The sequence below is a fragment of the Protomyctophum bolini genome, assembly GCF_963924005.1.
Source record: "Protomyctophum bolini genome assembly, chromosome: 13".
In the NCBI taxonomy this organism is placed as follows: Eukaryota; Metazoa; Chordata; class Actinopteri; order Myctophiformes; family Myctophidae; genus Protomyctophum; species Protomyctophum bolini.
The window spans coordinates 33,738,327-33,755,037 of record NC_137874.1 but is presented as its reverse complement, the minus strand read 5'-3'; the positions used below and the strand labels follow the sequence as shown (position 1 = coordinate 33,755,037).

The 16,711-nt window shown below is 41.7% G+C and overlaps 1 protein-coding gene across 1 annotated transcript; it reads right to left on the bottom strand.

Annotated features, from left to right (window-relative positions):
* Positions 1-360: 360 nt before the first annotated feature.
* On the bottom strand, positions 361-15,830 carry ppp2cab (protein phosphatase 2 catalytic subunit alpha b). Its single transcript, XM_080780100.1, has 7 exons — positions 15,491-15,830; positions 5,955-6,164; positions 5,592-5,765; positions 4,684-4,773; positions 4,081-4,242; positions 2,561-2,679; positions 361-1,911 (listed from the first exon to the last, which is right to left on the bottom strand). The coding sequence occupies exons 1-7, from the start codon at positions 15,590-15,592 to the stop codon at positions 1,839-1,841; spliced, it is 930 nt and encodes a 309-aa protein (XP_080636226.1). The 5' UTR covers positions 15,593-15,830; the 3' UTR covers positions 361-1,838.
* Positions 15,831-16,711: the final 881 nt, after the last annotated feature.

Below are 16,711 nucleotides of genomic sequence, written 5' to 3'. Positions count from 1 at the left end.
CATCTAATCAGTATCATATATATATGGTGTGTGTGTGTGTGTGTACACCTATTTTTTTTTTTACAGTCTATGGTGTGTACACATTAGTACTCTGGTGTAGCATTGCATAGTGCCATAGTACAATGCATACCAGAATGTATTGGATAATGAACCCAATCCCACTTTTAATGTAGTAATTCTACCACAAGATGGCGCCATCTACTCAGTTTGAAGTTTGACCTAGAGAGGAATCCTTTCAAAGATGTTAAAAAGTTTAAAAGAAAAATCAATACATTTTTGCTATAGCAAATGGAATCTTTCATGTAAACAGATTAGTAAGATGGTCACCATTTCACGCAAACATAGAAATTGAAACCAGGATCAAGAACAGACTTTCATCTTTATTATTCAAATGGTTGGTTAATACAGACTCTAGTTCAGTAGGAGCCACCGAGCCAGTGCGTTTACATGTGTGAACATCCATTATCTCGCTGCTATTACACACTGGCTAGTCTTCACATAGCCCGATGATCCACGACCTCCACCAATTTAATATAAGGGCTAGAATATCTGTGAGAACGGCCACAACTGGTTATTTTCGACTCCCAAGAAATAAGCAAACAGTGTCCTGAAATGCATTACAGGGGTTCTGGATTTGTGTCCATCATGCGCTATGTGTCTACGGCTCAGTTTCAGAGAAGGTTCTCAGAACCTAATTTGGGCCCTGCTCAGAAGCTATACTGATGTACTCCCCCACTTCAGGGGTGGTCCTGGTTATAACTTATAACGGAAATAAAAAAACATCACAGAATGTCCCAGGTTGTGGAAAGTTTCAGGTTACAGAAGGCCCTGGTGTTACCCTTCGGAGTCAAAAAGAGCCATAATAAAACTGCTTTGAAAACAAATATCGATCTTGCAATGCAGTTTTGTTTTCTGATTTCTCCCCCCCCCCCCCCCCCACCCCACACAGTTCTTAGCGCATACTGTACATTTATTTTAGATGTCACCCAACATGTCAGTAGACGGAGGGTATATGAAAGGTTTTCCTGAAATGTACTAGAGAAAACAATAACCACACATGAAAACAAATTGAACCTTGAACTTCATCGGTTATATATCTGGGAAATGAAAAACGAATCAAATCGGAGATCAATAAAATGATAGAAAAACATTCCATAGTGTGAAACATCTTCGTCAACCTCTTGAACCATGAACTATTGAGGTGATTTTATACGTTTCTTTAGATTTACAAAAGTGCAAACAAGGCATGTTTCAAATATCTTACAAAAAGAATGAAGGGATCCACATAATAAAACCATGGCATGTGGGAGTCACACAGCTGGGATTTGAAGGAGCAACCTACAGTATCAATACTGCTTTCATCTCGTATGAGTCAGCCAAGCTAGAAAGGTACAGGATTGAAGAATTATCACGTCGCCGTTGTTGCAAAATAGTGGCGTTGATGAAAAAGGGTCATCAGCAATGAATATTGTGATGAATATGGCAAACACTTTTTTTTTCTCCCCCTCTTTGGTCCATCCATAGACCCAGATACATATTTCTTTCTGAATGCGCAAATAGATATTTGTGTGAATATACAATGTACACTGCTGTTATGCTTAATTTATACACGGTCAAAATATAAATCACACTGCTGTGTTATACTTAATTTATACAGACAAAGTATAAATCAGGCTTCACCCCCCCACCACCCATTCACTTCCCGGTCATGGTATCTGTTGTAGGTACTGTAGTTTCATATTATGGTGTTTATCTGTTGACGATGCTGTAGTTTCATATCATGGCAATACTGGACTGGACTTTAACCTTGAACTGTACAGGGGTCAAAAGACAGGCGTTTACAGGAAGTAGTCTGGGGTGCGACGAGTGACATGGGGCTCCCCTCTGCGTGGCGCGGGGTCAAACTGCAGGCTGGGTAGGAAAGAAAGAAAATAATAATCAGAAAACACCACTGGAATCAACTCTGCTGAGGAGAGGTACACAGGGAATAAAGGCAGAATACACCATCACATCCTGAGTGTTAAATTAACTCTGTTCACCATCATTCTTTTACATACTGCAAAATGATTGACAATATTAACTGGTTCAGACCGTACGACGTGTGGGCATGTCATAACTAATCCAACCGGCGGGTTGCTAGGACGCATTTTCATTGACATCAACCGAGAGAAAAATATTCTGAATCTTTTTGAGTTGGCCTCCAAGGCCACCATACTCTTCGTCCCGTTTACTTCCCTGTTTACCGCTGCAGAAAGAATCCTATCTCCTAATCTAGGGAGCTCTCCGTGGTTTTGATCAGATGGATATACTAAGCTCTTCATTTCTGACTTCTGACCTGCCTCTCGTTCAAAATATGAACGCGAGGGACCATCAAGCAACTTTTATTGAGGTAAGCAAAAATATGTCTCCCGGTTTTTTTCCGGAACGGAAATGGGGGGTTTACAGAGTAAAAGCGGCCATATCTTCCCAGCACCCCGAGCTTCTATTTAGAAATAAATCCTGCCGCTGATTGTGCTAAAGGAGACAGTGGGTTAGTTTCAATGTTTTTGGTCATACTTACAAGGAGTATTTAAGGGTGTCGTCTAGTTCCATGATAGCTGCCTGGTTCCCACAGCGGTAGCAGTAGTTTGGAGCACTGAATATCGTCACCACGTTTCTCTCGTGACACCAGTTGTAACCCTGAGGGAAGCAGATGCATTATTAACGATGAAAAAAGGCTACTAATATAGTACAGATCTAGCAGTACTACAATATTAAATAGTCTTGAATGTAGAAATAAGCCAAATGCAACCGTGTAACCAACTGTGTCATTCCTAAAAGTAGGCAGTGGTGTGGCATGTTTAGTTCACGGGACTACAAGTCATGGTATACATTTTACAGCATACATTAAGACTAAAGTATACATTGCTTGATTTACGAGGAAGCCATTGGATTCCAATGATTTCAGTACAGTACAAAAGTCAACTTGCATACTGTAGACTTGAACCATGCTGACTGAGATAGATAATCTGACATGCTTGAAATAGTCTAACATGCTAAATTTCACTGTGAGGCAATTTCTGTTTTCCGTTTTACAAACAAAATTCTAAGAATATTTCCAAATTATCTTTAAGGCAACATTGGCTCAATCATTCAGGGAAATGTTTTTTTTTGGAAACAAATGTACGATATATGGCCAAAGCTGTGATCATACAGCCGGCATGAAACTTTAAATTAAGCATACATTTAAAATGTGTGTAAAACACAATGTACGTCCAACTCAAGAATGTGGAGCGAGTTCTGCTGTTAGAATCTAATTAGATTGTTCACAACACCTGGAATTAAATCAAGGCAACTATAAACAGATCAAACATGCTGGAGACAGTGTGGCCACAAGGAGGCAGGCCATGCTCATACATCCTGCAACGTGTCCCAAAATTCATAAATACTGACAGGATATCCACTCCACCATAGAGACTATTTTGTGTTTTAAGATGCCTCAGACTTGTTCTTTGTTATTTTTGGGGGAATATTCCAGAAGATTTATTAACACGTGACAAATATTTAATGAAGATCCTCTTAGCAACAAGAAAGAAAGTGATGGATGGACATATAAGGGAAATATACGTCATGGAAAAACTAACATTAATTTCATACTCAGGCTTCAAGAGGACAAGTTTCACAAAAAATGGGAAAAGTGGGATCTCTTCCTTCAGCCCTTTTATTTGGCAATGTATGAGGAAAGAACCATTCTAGTATTAGTATTATTTAAATAAAATGCAGACTTTTTTTGTATTGTCTTGTCTTTGCCTGTTGGTATGTTTGCTTTTGTTCTTGAAATACTTTTCTCAATTTAAAAAAAATCACACCCGTGTGAAGTGAGGGGCGCTAATATATTAAAGTCTAACTCATGTTGATTAGGTGATGTAATAGTGATGTAAAACAAACGGTGCCATTAACAAACAATAAAGAGACAATATGACGTAATGAGGGACAATATGACGTAAATGTTCCCTTTGAACTAAAAACAAACATTAAACCTGTATATACGCACGTACACACACACACACACACACACACACACACACACACGCATGTTACCTCCATGACCAGCTGGTGGGCGCGGGACACCAGCGTGAGGCGGTTGGCATGGTTGAAGGTCTCGGAGATGTCCTGGCCAAAGGTGTAGCCGGCACCACGAGGAGAGATGCCCCAACCGCCACGGTCATCTGGATCTGACCACAGCAAGTCGCACATGGGACCCTATTGGCAGAGAGACAACATTTCAGGTGACCAGACCGGTACACATACGTATTTCGGAGCGCTATAGGCTTTTGATTATGGGTCAATTACAAGGACTCATTTGATCAATGATGACTTATCCCTCAGTAACACATTCTTTTGGCATTATTATTTTTGCATTAGTTGCCATTCATTTTTAGTCATTATTTGTAAACCGTTTCTGACTGGCCTACCATGCCGAGTTATGTTATTAGAATTCATAGATTGATTAATTGACCCTTCAAACATGGCCTCTGCCCTCTGGAATAGGCCCTACATTTTGCGACAGTAACAGGTCTACAAACACGCAATGCAACACACTGTGAGCTTGTAGATCGGCTATTTTCAGACGAAGAGACTTGGTACAGACCCCCTGGGACATCAAGCACGTAAACTAAGTTTAGGGTTTAAGTGGCGAGTTACCTCATGTGGGACTTCCTGCAGACGGTCCAGTGCTCTGATGTGATCCAACGTGTCTATGGATGGCGATAGGCCTCCGTGAAGACAGAAGATCTAACATGAGGAGGATGCAGAAGATTAGAGGTGTCACTTTCACATGCACTGCCTACAAATGGATTTACAAGCAACTCTATAAGTCTATATTTCTCTCCATCTATCTCTCTCTTCTTGTATACTCAAATTGTGGTCTACCGGCACTCACAGGAGGTCCTTGAGGCAGTTCAAGTCGGTCCCCAGCAAAAATGTGTTACAGCAATAGGGCATCAAAATCAGTTTAACCACTTTGACCTTAATTATACTTTGGATATTCAAACAATAGCTGATCTACAAGCCCACAACACTGAGCTATAATTTTCCAATTGCAATCATTGCTGTATGTTTCAGCAACAGGGGTCTCCCCATCTATCCAGCTCTTTATCAAAGTAGATGTCGGGATAACAATTTGACCCACTCAGGAGGGAGAATTCCACAAAGGCAATTTATGAGCTTCAATTTTATAGTGTTCTACTTTCAATTCACAAAAAATATCACTCACAGCCACTTTAAGCCATGTGCAAGAAAGACTGAAATGCAATGAAACAAAATCCAATCCAAAATGTCAAACCTACACTGAAAAAAATCCTCTCCCATCCCACCACAAAGTCGCTTTACAAAACCAATGAAAACTGCTTTATTAGGGAAAAGAAAAAAAAGTTAGTTAAAAAGAATAAAAATAAATAAATATATATATATATATATATATATATATATATAATTTTTTTTCAGTTGATTTCCCAGCCTTATTGTTATGTAGACTAAAGGCCCTGATCAAGTTCAACAGAACGCTGTGTGAACTAAGCGTCCTCATGGACATGAAAAGCGCGCCATCTCACCTGGGAGTCTACCAAGGCAGTGAGGGGGAGGTAGTCGAACAGGTCTGTGAAGTATTTCCATACGTTGGCGTTTCCGTATTTCCTTAGGCACTCGTCGTAGAAGCCGTACACCTGCGTGATCTGTCTACTTTCATGGTTCCCCCGAAGGATTGTGATGCGCTCCCGGTACCGTACCTGAAAAGGAGGCATCCAGGGAAGCCAAATGATTATTAAAAAGCTACTTTTTTTACTGTGCATGAGTCAGCCATGCCTCTAACTAAAGTAGTTAATAATCACAATTATTTTAACCACTTTATCCATTAATGTTGGCTATTCAAAAACCGCAGATCTAAAAGCTCTGGCGTAGAGCATGCATGTATGTACCTTAAGTGCTACTAGTAAAGAGACGGTTTCCACAGAGTAGTAGCCTCGGTCCACGTAGTCCCCCATGAACAGATAGTTTGTGTCCGGTGACTTGCCACCGATCTTGAACAGCTCCATGAGGTCATGGAACTGACCATGAACGTCCCCGCACACCGTCACCGGACATCTCACCTCCTGGACGTTGGATTCCTTGGTCAGAATCTCCTTAGCCTGGTGGAAAAGAAATAACAACAACAAAGAAAATAAGCTTAATGCACAATATTAATAAATACTCGTTAATACTCGTTAACTCGATAATAACGTGTATGACAGCAGTCATTGACTACACAAATTATTTTAGCCTGGCTCCAGACCACAGGAGTATGCACTATAGTGCACTGAGTATGCACTATAGTTGGGTCCCGGGGAGAAATCATTTCTCTTTTGGGTCTCGAGCTAAAAGGTTTTCTAGTCTACACACACACACACAGCGCAGATGGTTCCCTAGGGCCTAGGCCTCCATCACCAGCGGTCATTTCTCTCCCAGGAAATAAGCCTCTACTGTGTATAATGTACATGCCATTTGCTGTACTGTCGGACCTCGCAATAGCTGTCAAGCTGGCACTAGACTCCGTCTTCCTAGAATGAAGCAGTGTGCTTCTCCATTAACATGGTGCCGAGAATAGCACAGCTTCCACTATAGTTGGAGGGAACACTCAAGCCGCTGTTTGTGTCCTCATACAATGAACACAGAGCAACTCGTTCTGACGGGGGGGATGCAGTCGAAAATAGAAGCAGTTCCTTTTTTTCCCCTCTTATTTTCTTCTTTCCGCTGGTGCAAAAAGCTCTTAATTGCACCAGTCATGCCATTTTGGTCTACAGCCAGTCATCTCTATTGGGGGTGTAAACCTCACGTCCAAAGTTTAGAGTTCAAATTCAAAACGTTTTGAGCTTGTGGATCTGCTATTTTTGATACTTTTTGTGTGACGCTCTATAGTATGATCAAGTGGGGCATTAATTTCCGGAAAAACGGCCAAATATGGAGATAAGGCCTGGGCCGTGGCTCAGCGGTCCAGGCACCTTGGCCGGTAGTCCGAGTCTGGCAGTGTGCTGCGGGTTCGACTCCCGATCCCGACAGCCTTTACTGCATGTCACTCCCCCATGTCAGCCTACTGTCTATCTCTCTATAAAAAATATAAAATAAAGGCGAAAGCCACAAAAAACCCATTAATATATATATATATATATATATATGGAGATAAGCAACAAACTAGTTTCTCAAAATAGCTAATTTGTCCCATCTCTCTGCTTAGTGGATGGAAAAAATCCTCCCAACTTTGCCATTATGCCAATTCCCAATATCCCAACACTCACACAGGCAGATTGTGCTGAACCCTACTGTTGGGCGGGTGTAGAGAAAGAAAGGAGAACCTTTCTCCTTTGATAAGTCACCGGGTGCTTCTTTTCACCTGACACAGTGAGCAGTTTCAACGGGAGGAAGCAATGCATGTGGACGAACAGAACATGCCATTCCGCTCTGTTCCTCTCCCCCTGCTTAACAGGCGCCTGTGAGCCAACCTGAGAGAGTCACTACAACAAAGACAGAGGTCGTCCTCCCCGTCCGGCGGTAATGGTTACTCAGTAAGACAGCTCAGCTGTGCTCGTTTTATATTACCAAGAAGACCTCCTTATTGCATCAGCATTCTCTAAATAAGTGGAACGTCCTATGCAATACACTTTTCATTAATCAGCTGTAGTCCGTTGGATAGATAGCAGGTCGATGACTAGACACAGATAGGAGTAGAAATGGAACAGGGACAGCTTAAACCAACTGAAATCGACTGACAATGTCTTACTCAACAACACCACCAACACCAACTGATTAATAGAATAATCGTGATGTAAATTCTGTAAGACATGGTCATTATTCAAGATCACGATACGTCTCTTGTGTTTGTGTTTTTTTTTCGAGCTACGCTCGTTTATTTGTTTACCAAGTCCTCCTTATTCCATCCGCATTCTCAAAATAAGTGTAACATCCTATAATACAATAAACTTACCTGTATGTTCACAACGGATTGGATCGCCATGTGTTGTGAGCTTGTACATGGGCTCGATTTTAAGCTCACAAGTCACAAATTCACAATGCGTCTGCTTTTTATAAATGTAGTATAAAATAGGGCTCAAGTGGTTTACTCTGAGTAGAATATGGAAATGTGTTAGAGTATTTTAACTGTGTATTATGGCACAACAGCCTGGGGCACACGGTAAAATCCTCAGTGTTCATTTAAGCCACGGAACCTAATGAATAGTTTTTACGGTCTATGCCCTGAACACTGAGGCGTTGCTGTACGGTAAGGTCTGTTTACGGTCTATGCCCTAAACACTGAGGCGTTGCTGTACGGGAAGGTCTGGTGTTAGTGGCTTTAAGGAGCTTTAGACGGTATAAATCCCAGGAGATCTGCACTGAGATTGAACGACGAAGGAACTGTCTGACTGTGGGGTCAAAGACACATAAGAGGCCAGCCAGACCTGCAAGATGAAGTGATGAAGATTACAATCAGGCGGTGCTGACAATTGAAAACAAACTTACGTGTGTGTGTGTGTGTGTGTGTGTGTGTGTGTGTGTGTGTGTGTGTGTGTGTGTGTGTGTGTGTGTGTGTAAGGTGATCTTTAGTTTATACATCATCCTATGACCGTGGTGCTCATCGTAGGAGAAAGTATAATGCAGGCCTGTGAATTCTCGTCCCTTTTCCATTTCCCTTGTGCATTGACCTAATGCACACTGCCGCTAACTAGGTACAACTTCCCATTGACAGACAAGTCCTATGAAATTGTATTAAACAACAACAACAAACTCACCAACACTGCAGCTGAACGAAAAGCTTGAATTATCCTTTATCTGCAATTTACAATTTAGGCATTTAGCAGTTAATTAATTTAGGTGCTAATCCAGAGCGATTTACATTAAGCAAGAACAAAAACATGGCGATACGTACAGTACATAAAGTAAATTCTGCAAAGTGTTTGTTTCATAAAGATCCACTAGACATGTTTAGACTCCTTTCTGTCAAGAAATTCCTTGCAGGTGATTTGAAGTTGCTTTACTGATAACGAGTGCTTTTGACAGGAAGTAGCTCATAACATGTCTACGCCGGTGGATTTATGAAACAAACACTTTGAGAGGGGGGACAGTGGGGGGACAGAGGGGGGGACAGTGGGGGACAGAGGGGGGGACAGTGACACAGTGAGTGTGTGCGACACAGAATGTCAGTGTTGCACACTCGCAGCACGTCCGAGTGCTGACCTATATATCGAGCATACACTCCACGTGCCTCTACCACCATGTGACATCAGGCCTTAAAATGACTAGGCTGAAGCAAAAGTTACCATGTTTACCCAGGGTAACTGGATTAAGCTCAAGAACTTGTTTACAGCCAGGCCCTGCTCATAGAACATTTCATGGTAGGGGTTCAATGCCTTGCTCAAGGGCACTTCAGCGGTGGTAATTTGAACGTGCCGGTCCGGGGATACGAACTAGCGACCTTCTGATATCAAGACCGCTCCGCAAACCGTTCGGCCACCGCTGCCCAAACACTAAAGGGTCGCCATAAGCAAGAGAGAGAGAGAGTATATTCCAGATGCGTGTGATCAAAATGGATCTGGGGATTCATTTAGAATTTTAGATCCTCCATTAATTCAAATGGAAATTCAGACTCCGAGATATAGGAAATTGTAGTAAATGGGGCAGGTCAGTCAATCTGCCTTTGACTGTAGCCACAGCATGCTTAAATACAAGGATACATCCAATGAATAAATATTGAACTACTCTGCGAACGCATAAACCTCGTGATGCGTTTTATGTGTGACTGCACACTAAATGATCATATTTACACTTACTGCAGATATTCTGCTAATGCCATAATCTGGGAATAATGGTGATTAGGTCAATTCGATTTTCGAAAATTGCTGATCTACATGTTCAGTGCATCAAGATGCAATGCAATTTTAATGCTATTTTTGCATGACACCGTTGTAGCACGAAGCATATAATAAAGTGGTTAATCAGACTAATCAAAATGAGTGAAGTTATTTTCACGTAACGTTGATAACTTTATAATGTTTATGTATTTAAAATAATCAATTACAGCTAAAATAAATGTGCTTTCCTTCTGGGTTATTTGAATATAATTGGAAAGAAATAGTCAATAGAATAATGTCGAAGAAGATAATCGCCTATAATAATCGTTATTATCGTTATTATTTAAAGAAAGTAGGTACACATAACCCCGAGTCAAGGCAAATGTGTGAACCTTGCTGATGATGTTGGCTAATGAGTTAACAGGCCAGTGGGTGACCAGTGACCACCTCACTGTTTGAACGAGACAGAGGTCAACCAGAGTCCTGGAACAGGGCAGAAGGTCTTAAGGCTCATACATAGTCTGTGTGGTTAGGTGACCACCGAACTACAACATGACGTCACGACTCCGCGGTGAAGAGCAAACCACCGCCACCGCTCCAGCCCTTCTTTGTTTTTACTCACCACCGCTCAACGTTATTTCAGCTCCGGTGGTCAGCTCACCACCGGAGTGGTGGTCACCTCACCACCGAAAATCCAGACTATGAATAGGCCTTTACACTCCGACTCTGTTTTCTTTAGTAGCTAACTCTGGCTCTACTCGGAGGTGGTCAGGAATGATCCAGGCCAACGGTCGGTTACAAAACCTTTTTGTTTGGGGACAAATTTTCACTGAGGGCTCGTTTCCACCGCTTGCAGCCTCAGACAGAATTTGAGGGACTGTGTGTCGGCTAAACAAACACAACGATGAGGGTTTGGACTGCTAACGTACAGTAGCCCACTAGCCTACTTTGACCATTGTTTTGGTAAAAGTTCTATATTTTGTTAGCAATCATTGCAATGGAGTCTAGACAGTATAGTGTTTTGTTTGCTCAGTAACACCGTTCTTCCAGTCAACCCAGCTCTTTAAAAACATTTAAAGATTTCTTTCCAGGTGGGTTGCCAATGTCATCCAATCAGAAGAAAGTACCTATTTTTCAGGCAACGTCGTAGTTGACGGGTTGTCGGACTAATGTGCAGTTCCCAACATTGATTTTCTGTTTACTAAGAGCTAGAGAGACGATTGTTACTGAACAAAGCCGCTATACTACAGTTTACCGATTAATATCAGAGCTAGTTAACACTTACTTTAACAAAAGAAAATGACTTCATCTCCATATTTAAGTCTACGTTATGTTGTAGGCTAGGCAAGACAACACAGAAGCAAAACTAAAATTTAACTTGAGTTCAAACCTCCAGGCCAAACTTGCAGCCAAGACCTTTGGCAGAGTTTGTGTGTTTGTCATGACTCATCATTACAGTACTGCATGTGTCACCCGAGCAAGGTGTCTTCCTTCTTTCATGTTTAGTGACTCAGAAACTGGCCTTGGATGCAACCTTACCCGGCCTGCATTGTATGAGCAAACACAGTAAAATGAGGTTGCACTGTCTTTGTGTAACCGCACCTGAATGCTTAACTATTAATATTCATAACTTGGAATATACACCTGTGTATTTTTTAACCCACCCAGTTCTTGTCTTGTTCTTGTCATGAGTACTAGTACTTAAAAAGTATATCCTTATATACTTCTCATGTGACGAATAGCGAAAATAACGACGATCTACAAGATCATATGTATTATCGGAACATGTGAGCTTGTAGACCACAATTTGCCATTTTATTTAACGTTTTGAAAAAAGGTTTACCCTGGCTGAATAATTAATTACTTAATTAAAACAAATTGGCTACCGTTGTAGGCAAAACTGGGCAGAAGAAGTTGCAACCTGCAAATTTTAGCATCAAGATTTACGTATTCTGAGAAATTATGATTTAATCTTGGATTTGATTATACTCCCAAATGTGTTACGCAAGGTCCCAAATATCTTGCAGCAGCACAGATCCCAGTCCAGCTGTGAAGAATAGAAGGCTGACGCCACAGGAATCCATTTTAGGCGGGAACCCCTTTTGGTATTAGCATTACGTTATGCTTCATAGCTATTTAAAAATAGCAGATCTACAAGCTCATAGCACTCCACCGAGTGGCGCGCTACGAGCTTGTAGGTCTGCTATTTTTTTAAACTGTCAGGATTTAAGACATTTTTAGAATCTGATCTCAGGTCAAAATGCGTTAAAGAACCACCATTCTTCTGTGCGTTAGAATCTGATCTCAGGTCAGAATGGGTTAAGTGCCTCCTGCCTAGCCCACCACCAACCAGCCACACCTTCCCCAGGCATGCCTCAGCCTCTGCTGGGAAAAGCTTAGATTACGGGACGCCAGACACCACCACGCAATCAACAAACTGCTTAGTCAGGCCAGGGCAGCTAGGCATCGAGAAGTCAAGTCAGCAGTTTCACCAGCTCCCACAACAACATAATCCTATTGAAATGTGTTTTTAAATGGTCAAATGCCCCCTCGCAAACTGGCCAAACCTGAGCTTGATTACAAACAAACAATTGTCGTCATGAGTCTCATGGCAAGAAGATGAGGCCACTCTTGAAAAAGAAAAAACATGGTTTAACATGGTTTCTCTAAAGCTCAACATATAGGTCCATTACATTTCATTAGAGATGACCAAAGGTCTTTTTGGATGCTGTTTAAGTTTGACCGCAAACATTACATTGCGTGATAAACCATGACACACCACTTAAGTTTACTATGGTCAATAATATATGTCAGCAAAGACTCAGCATCTTCTAAACCGCCGAGCTCTTATCAAGCTGGAAAACCTTGAAAAGTGAGCAGTCAGACGTGAGTTAATGCTTAGCTGTGCATGGTCAGGTAGTTTACTTTAATGGTTCTGTTGTTTTGCAATGTTCCATGCACCACTTTTAACCCTATATAGTAACCAAAATGTTACATGGTTATGGATTAAATACATTTAATTTATTTCAACACAGGTTGTCAATGAGATCCAGTAGAAACAAATATATTGTTCACTATCAAAGACATGTTGTGCATCTTTGAACATGATTCAGTTGCTTTCCCTGAATCCAAAAATAATCGAATACAGTGACACTGTAAGCTACCTTGTTGACATATGACTTAAAGTAAAATCATCATCCGCTCCAACAAGTTCGTACCAATGGGCATGACTTGTCAATTCAATATATTATTCAACCTCCTCTGAGGAAAATGTGGAAATGAAAAGGCCGGGTAAGGGATTACACAGCACATCCCAACCCCTCCACACCCCCGCGTACATTCCAAAATGGGACCTCTCTGAGTCAGTCTTGGGCAACGCTCAGATCCTGCCTTCAAAACAAACAATGGGCTTGTATGCAATTTTAAATCAATCACACACACACACACACACACACACACACACAAAAATATGTGTGAACGATTATTATATGGCATTCTCTGCTGAACTCGACAGCACACATCAGTGGTCGCAAGTGAGGGAGAGCGCAGGATAGACAGAGAGGGGGGGGGGGGACACACGACGACAGAGAGAGCGAATCAATAGAGTATGTGTGACAGCAGTTGTCAACTGGAGTGGACAGTGGACCCGAGCAGACAACAATAGCACATGGCAGCACGAGCACCATGCCACTGAAAATAGGTATCTGGCAGTGTCCACACTTCAGACTGGCTGCCCATTACTGAGCTATGTTTGTCCCTGGGTCTGTCTGTCTGTCTGAGCACGAAACCAGCTTGGTTGGTTTTCACTACCGCGTTTGGACTCGGGGCGGTTCGCTGGAACCGGGCCGGCACCCCTGTGGGTCTGGAACTTCTGGGGACCCCCATACAGAATTGCACCACTCACTTTTTTCCATGTGTATTGACTTTCTTCTCTCATTGTGTGTGATTGAGTAGTGCAGAGTGGCTGAACGATTTAATCACTTGACCAATGCTGCCTATAGGTTGTTTATTCAATGTTCAGGCCATCAAGTGCAAGGAGAGCAAAACACACACAAAGAAATTAGGGAGGAGAATAGACTTATAACGTTGGGGTCTGACTATCAGTCTAGGAAAGAACATGTATGGATAAACAAACCGCTGGAGTCAGACGAGAATAAGCCTCCTGTCCTATAACCTTGAGCCAAATGCACTTCATAGATGGTTTGGGACCTACATTTACGATCGTTTTAGTGCTGAGAGGGAAAAGCTGCATTAATACGTGACAAAAATCAAATGATTAGCATGCCGTAATGACCAAATACAATACTTCAGTCCGCACTTTCAAATGCAATGATAATGTGTCATATTTTAGTAGGGATGCTCAGAATATTCGGAAACTATTCGTACGAATAGTGGCAAAAAAAACCATATTCAGTGTATTGTGGTTGATTTTAGAGCCGAAACCAAATAGTCAAAGAACCGGGGTACGGCTATAACAGCAATGGTACAAAAAATGGAATAGCTACTGTAATCAAAGTTGCTGATGTTCCAATATTTCTGCACCACACTCAAATGGAACTAGGCTATAGGCTACTTTTGCTTGTCTCCATGACATATTTGACACTACGAGATGCATCACCACTGATATTTAAGCCTACGTGCATTTATAGAGCTCAGGTTCAGTACATCCTGTGTGAGGGACAGATACTGTAGGGGTCTTTAGGAGAGGCCAGGTTTCCAGCAGACGTGCTTCAGCATTAGAGAAGAAGCATGTCTTTTTCTTATGTAATGTGTGGTTATCATTGGTTGGTGGCAGAGGCATAGAGATATGAACAAAGGACAAATGCATAAACTTTTTATCACGTGACATTGATTGAAGTTTAAGCACCCACAATAGTATTTATTATTCGAACAAAATTCACCTATAAGCCCCAATTGTGTATGCAAGATTAGACATAGACATTTAACGGCAATTTCATTCTGGGATCCCAATCTAAGACATTAGATTAGATCGTTTTGTATTGTCTGAATGTTTGTAGTCTCGCAGTGAAACGGATCAAAATAGTCTTTCTTGTGCAAATGTTCTTGCACGCTCTCTCTCCATCTCTTAGCTCTGGTCTATAGCCCTAATGCCCTTTGCTGCCGTTGCATTATGGCATTAGTGCTATGGACCAGAGATATCCCTCTCTCTAGTTGTATTCACTTGTAGATCAACTATAAATCACTTTAGCTGAGGAGTGGGCCGCCCCCAGCAACCCCATCAAGGACCCCACGCTGAGAACCCCTGACTTACAATGTTGTCTTTTAATGTCAACGATGGAATGAGATGTTACTTACAGCCTAGGTCATAAACGTGGAATGTGGGTGGCTTGGATTATTATTAGTAGCCTCAGTCTGGACTCTGGACTGTAACTGCATGTCGTCTTGTCTTGACTGAACATAGAAAAGTCGCATCATTTGAATATTGCCATATTTACAGGAAATCGTTGCTTCAATACGAATATGGTCAGACGAGAGACTATGATGAAATGTAACGTTACTCTACTACAGACGCCATTTTAAGAATGTCTGGAAGGCTGGAGAGTGAGAGGGGACCCATGGGAGACACAATACACATTTTGACATAACTTAACGATAATGGAACAAAATAAACTCACCTTTTCGCAGAGGGTTTTGACCTGGTTCTCTGACAACTGTTTGCATTCGTTCAGTTGTTCGATCCACACGTCGATTTCTTTCGTGAACAGTTTCTCGTCCATTTCTGTAGTGTGTGTGCGTGTGTGTTTATGAGATTCGGATTGCTGCTTATTAGATCAGCCGCACAGTCGCACACACACTCACTCAAGTGTGGACTCGTCCGATCGATGAATCCAATATTGTCGTGTTTAACCCGTATGTAATTGTAATGTATGTATAACGAATGTATGAGAGACGTCCCCAACACGTCTCTCTGGTAAACTCTCTCCACCTGCTCCCAGAAGAAACGATAAGATTGAACTGTAATGAAACTGTGAGAGAGGAGCCGACAAGAAGTCAGTGTCACCCGCCCCTGTAACGTCACCCCCGGGCCGCCCCTCACTGTCCCACGCAGGCAGAGAAGAACCGCCCGGCGCACATAGGGTATGTCGTTGCCTTGACGAGCAACCTCGCCAGTTTTAACCAGGGAGATTTAAGGGTTTAACATTTCCATGTCATGATGATTGGACACCCAAATCATGCATGTGTACTTTTGCCATGGGTGGACGGCTCATTTGAAAATATGTGTGCCAGGGAGGACCCCATAGTGTATATGCAATTATGCATAGCTTCATTATATAGAAATTCCACTGTTCTTAGCTTATGTATGATTCATGACTATTTTTATGTATATGATGTTATTTCCATGTTTTTGTTCTTGCTTACTGTAAATCGCTCTGGATTAAGAGCGTCTGCTAAATGCCTAAATTGTAAATTGTAATTGTAACATGAGCTCATACATGAGCTGAGCCCCATTTAGATCAATAAAGGTCTGTCTTATACTTTGATAATATTATAACTATGATAAACATAATTGCATCATGTATGGTGGTGAGCATGTGTAATGTGATATTGAGAGGGTTCAGGGTTTGTATTACAAACATCATTTCAGGCACAAAAGTACCCTGTGGCCAGTGGTCACAGCGCGGTTTAGCGCGCTTTGACGTCTGCTACTTTGTTATTGGCTACTCATTGCAGATAGACCTGCTGTTTTATTGGCTTAGAGCTAGACTTTATTACCATGATTTGAAGAGAAGTTACGTAACTAAGGTAGGCCACATTGAAAAAGAATACGTCATTGTTTTTCACTTGGAATCACGGAAATGTCACTTGCATAAGGGGGAAACAAATGTTTTGGTTTT

Excerpts from the sequence above, each read along its gene's own strand:
- ppp2cab (XM_080780100.1), bottom strand. The coding sequence starts at position 15,592 with ATGGACGAGAAACTGTTCACGAAAGAAATCGACGTGTGGATCGAACAA. Across the intron at positions 4,774-5,591 it reads CTGCCTTGGTAGACTCCCAG|ATCTTCTGTCTTCACGGAGG; the intron begins GTGAGATGGCGC and ends TCCTCATGTTAG. Across the intron at positions 4,243-4,683 it reads TGCAGGAAGTCCCACATGAG|GGTCCCATGTGCGACTTGCT; the intron begins GTAACTCGCCAC and ends CTCTGCCAATAG.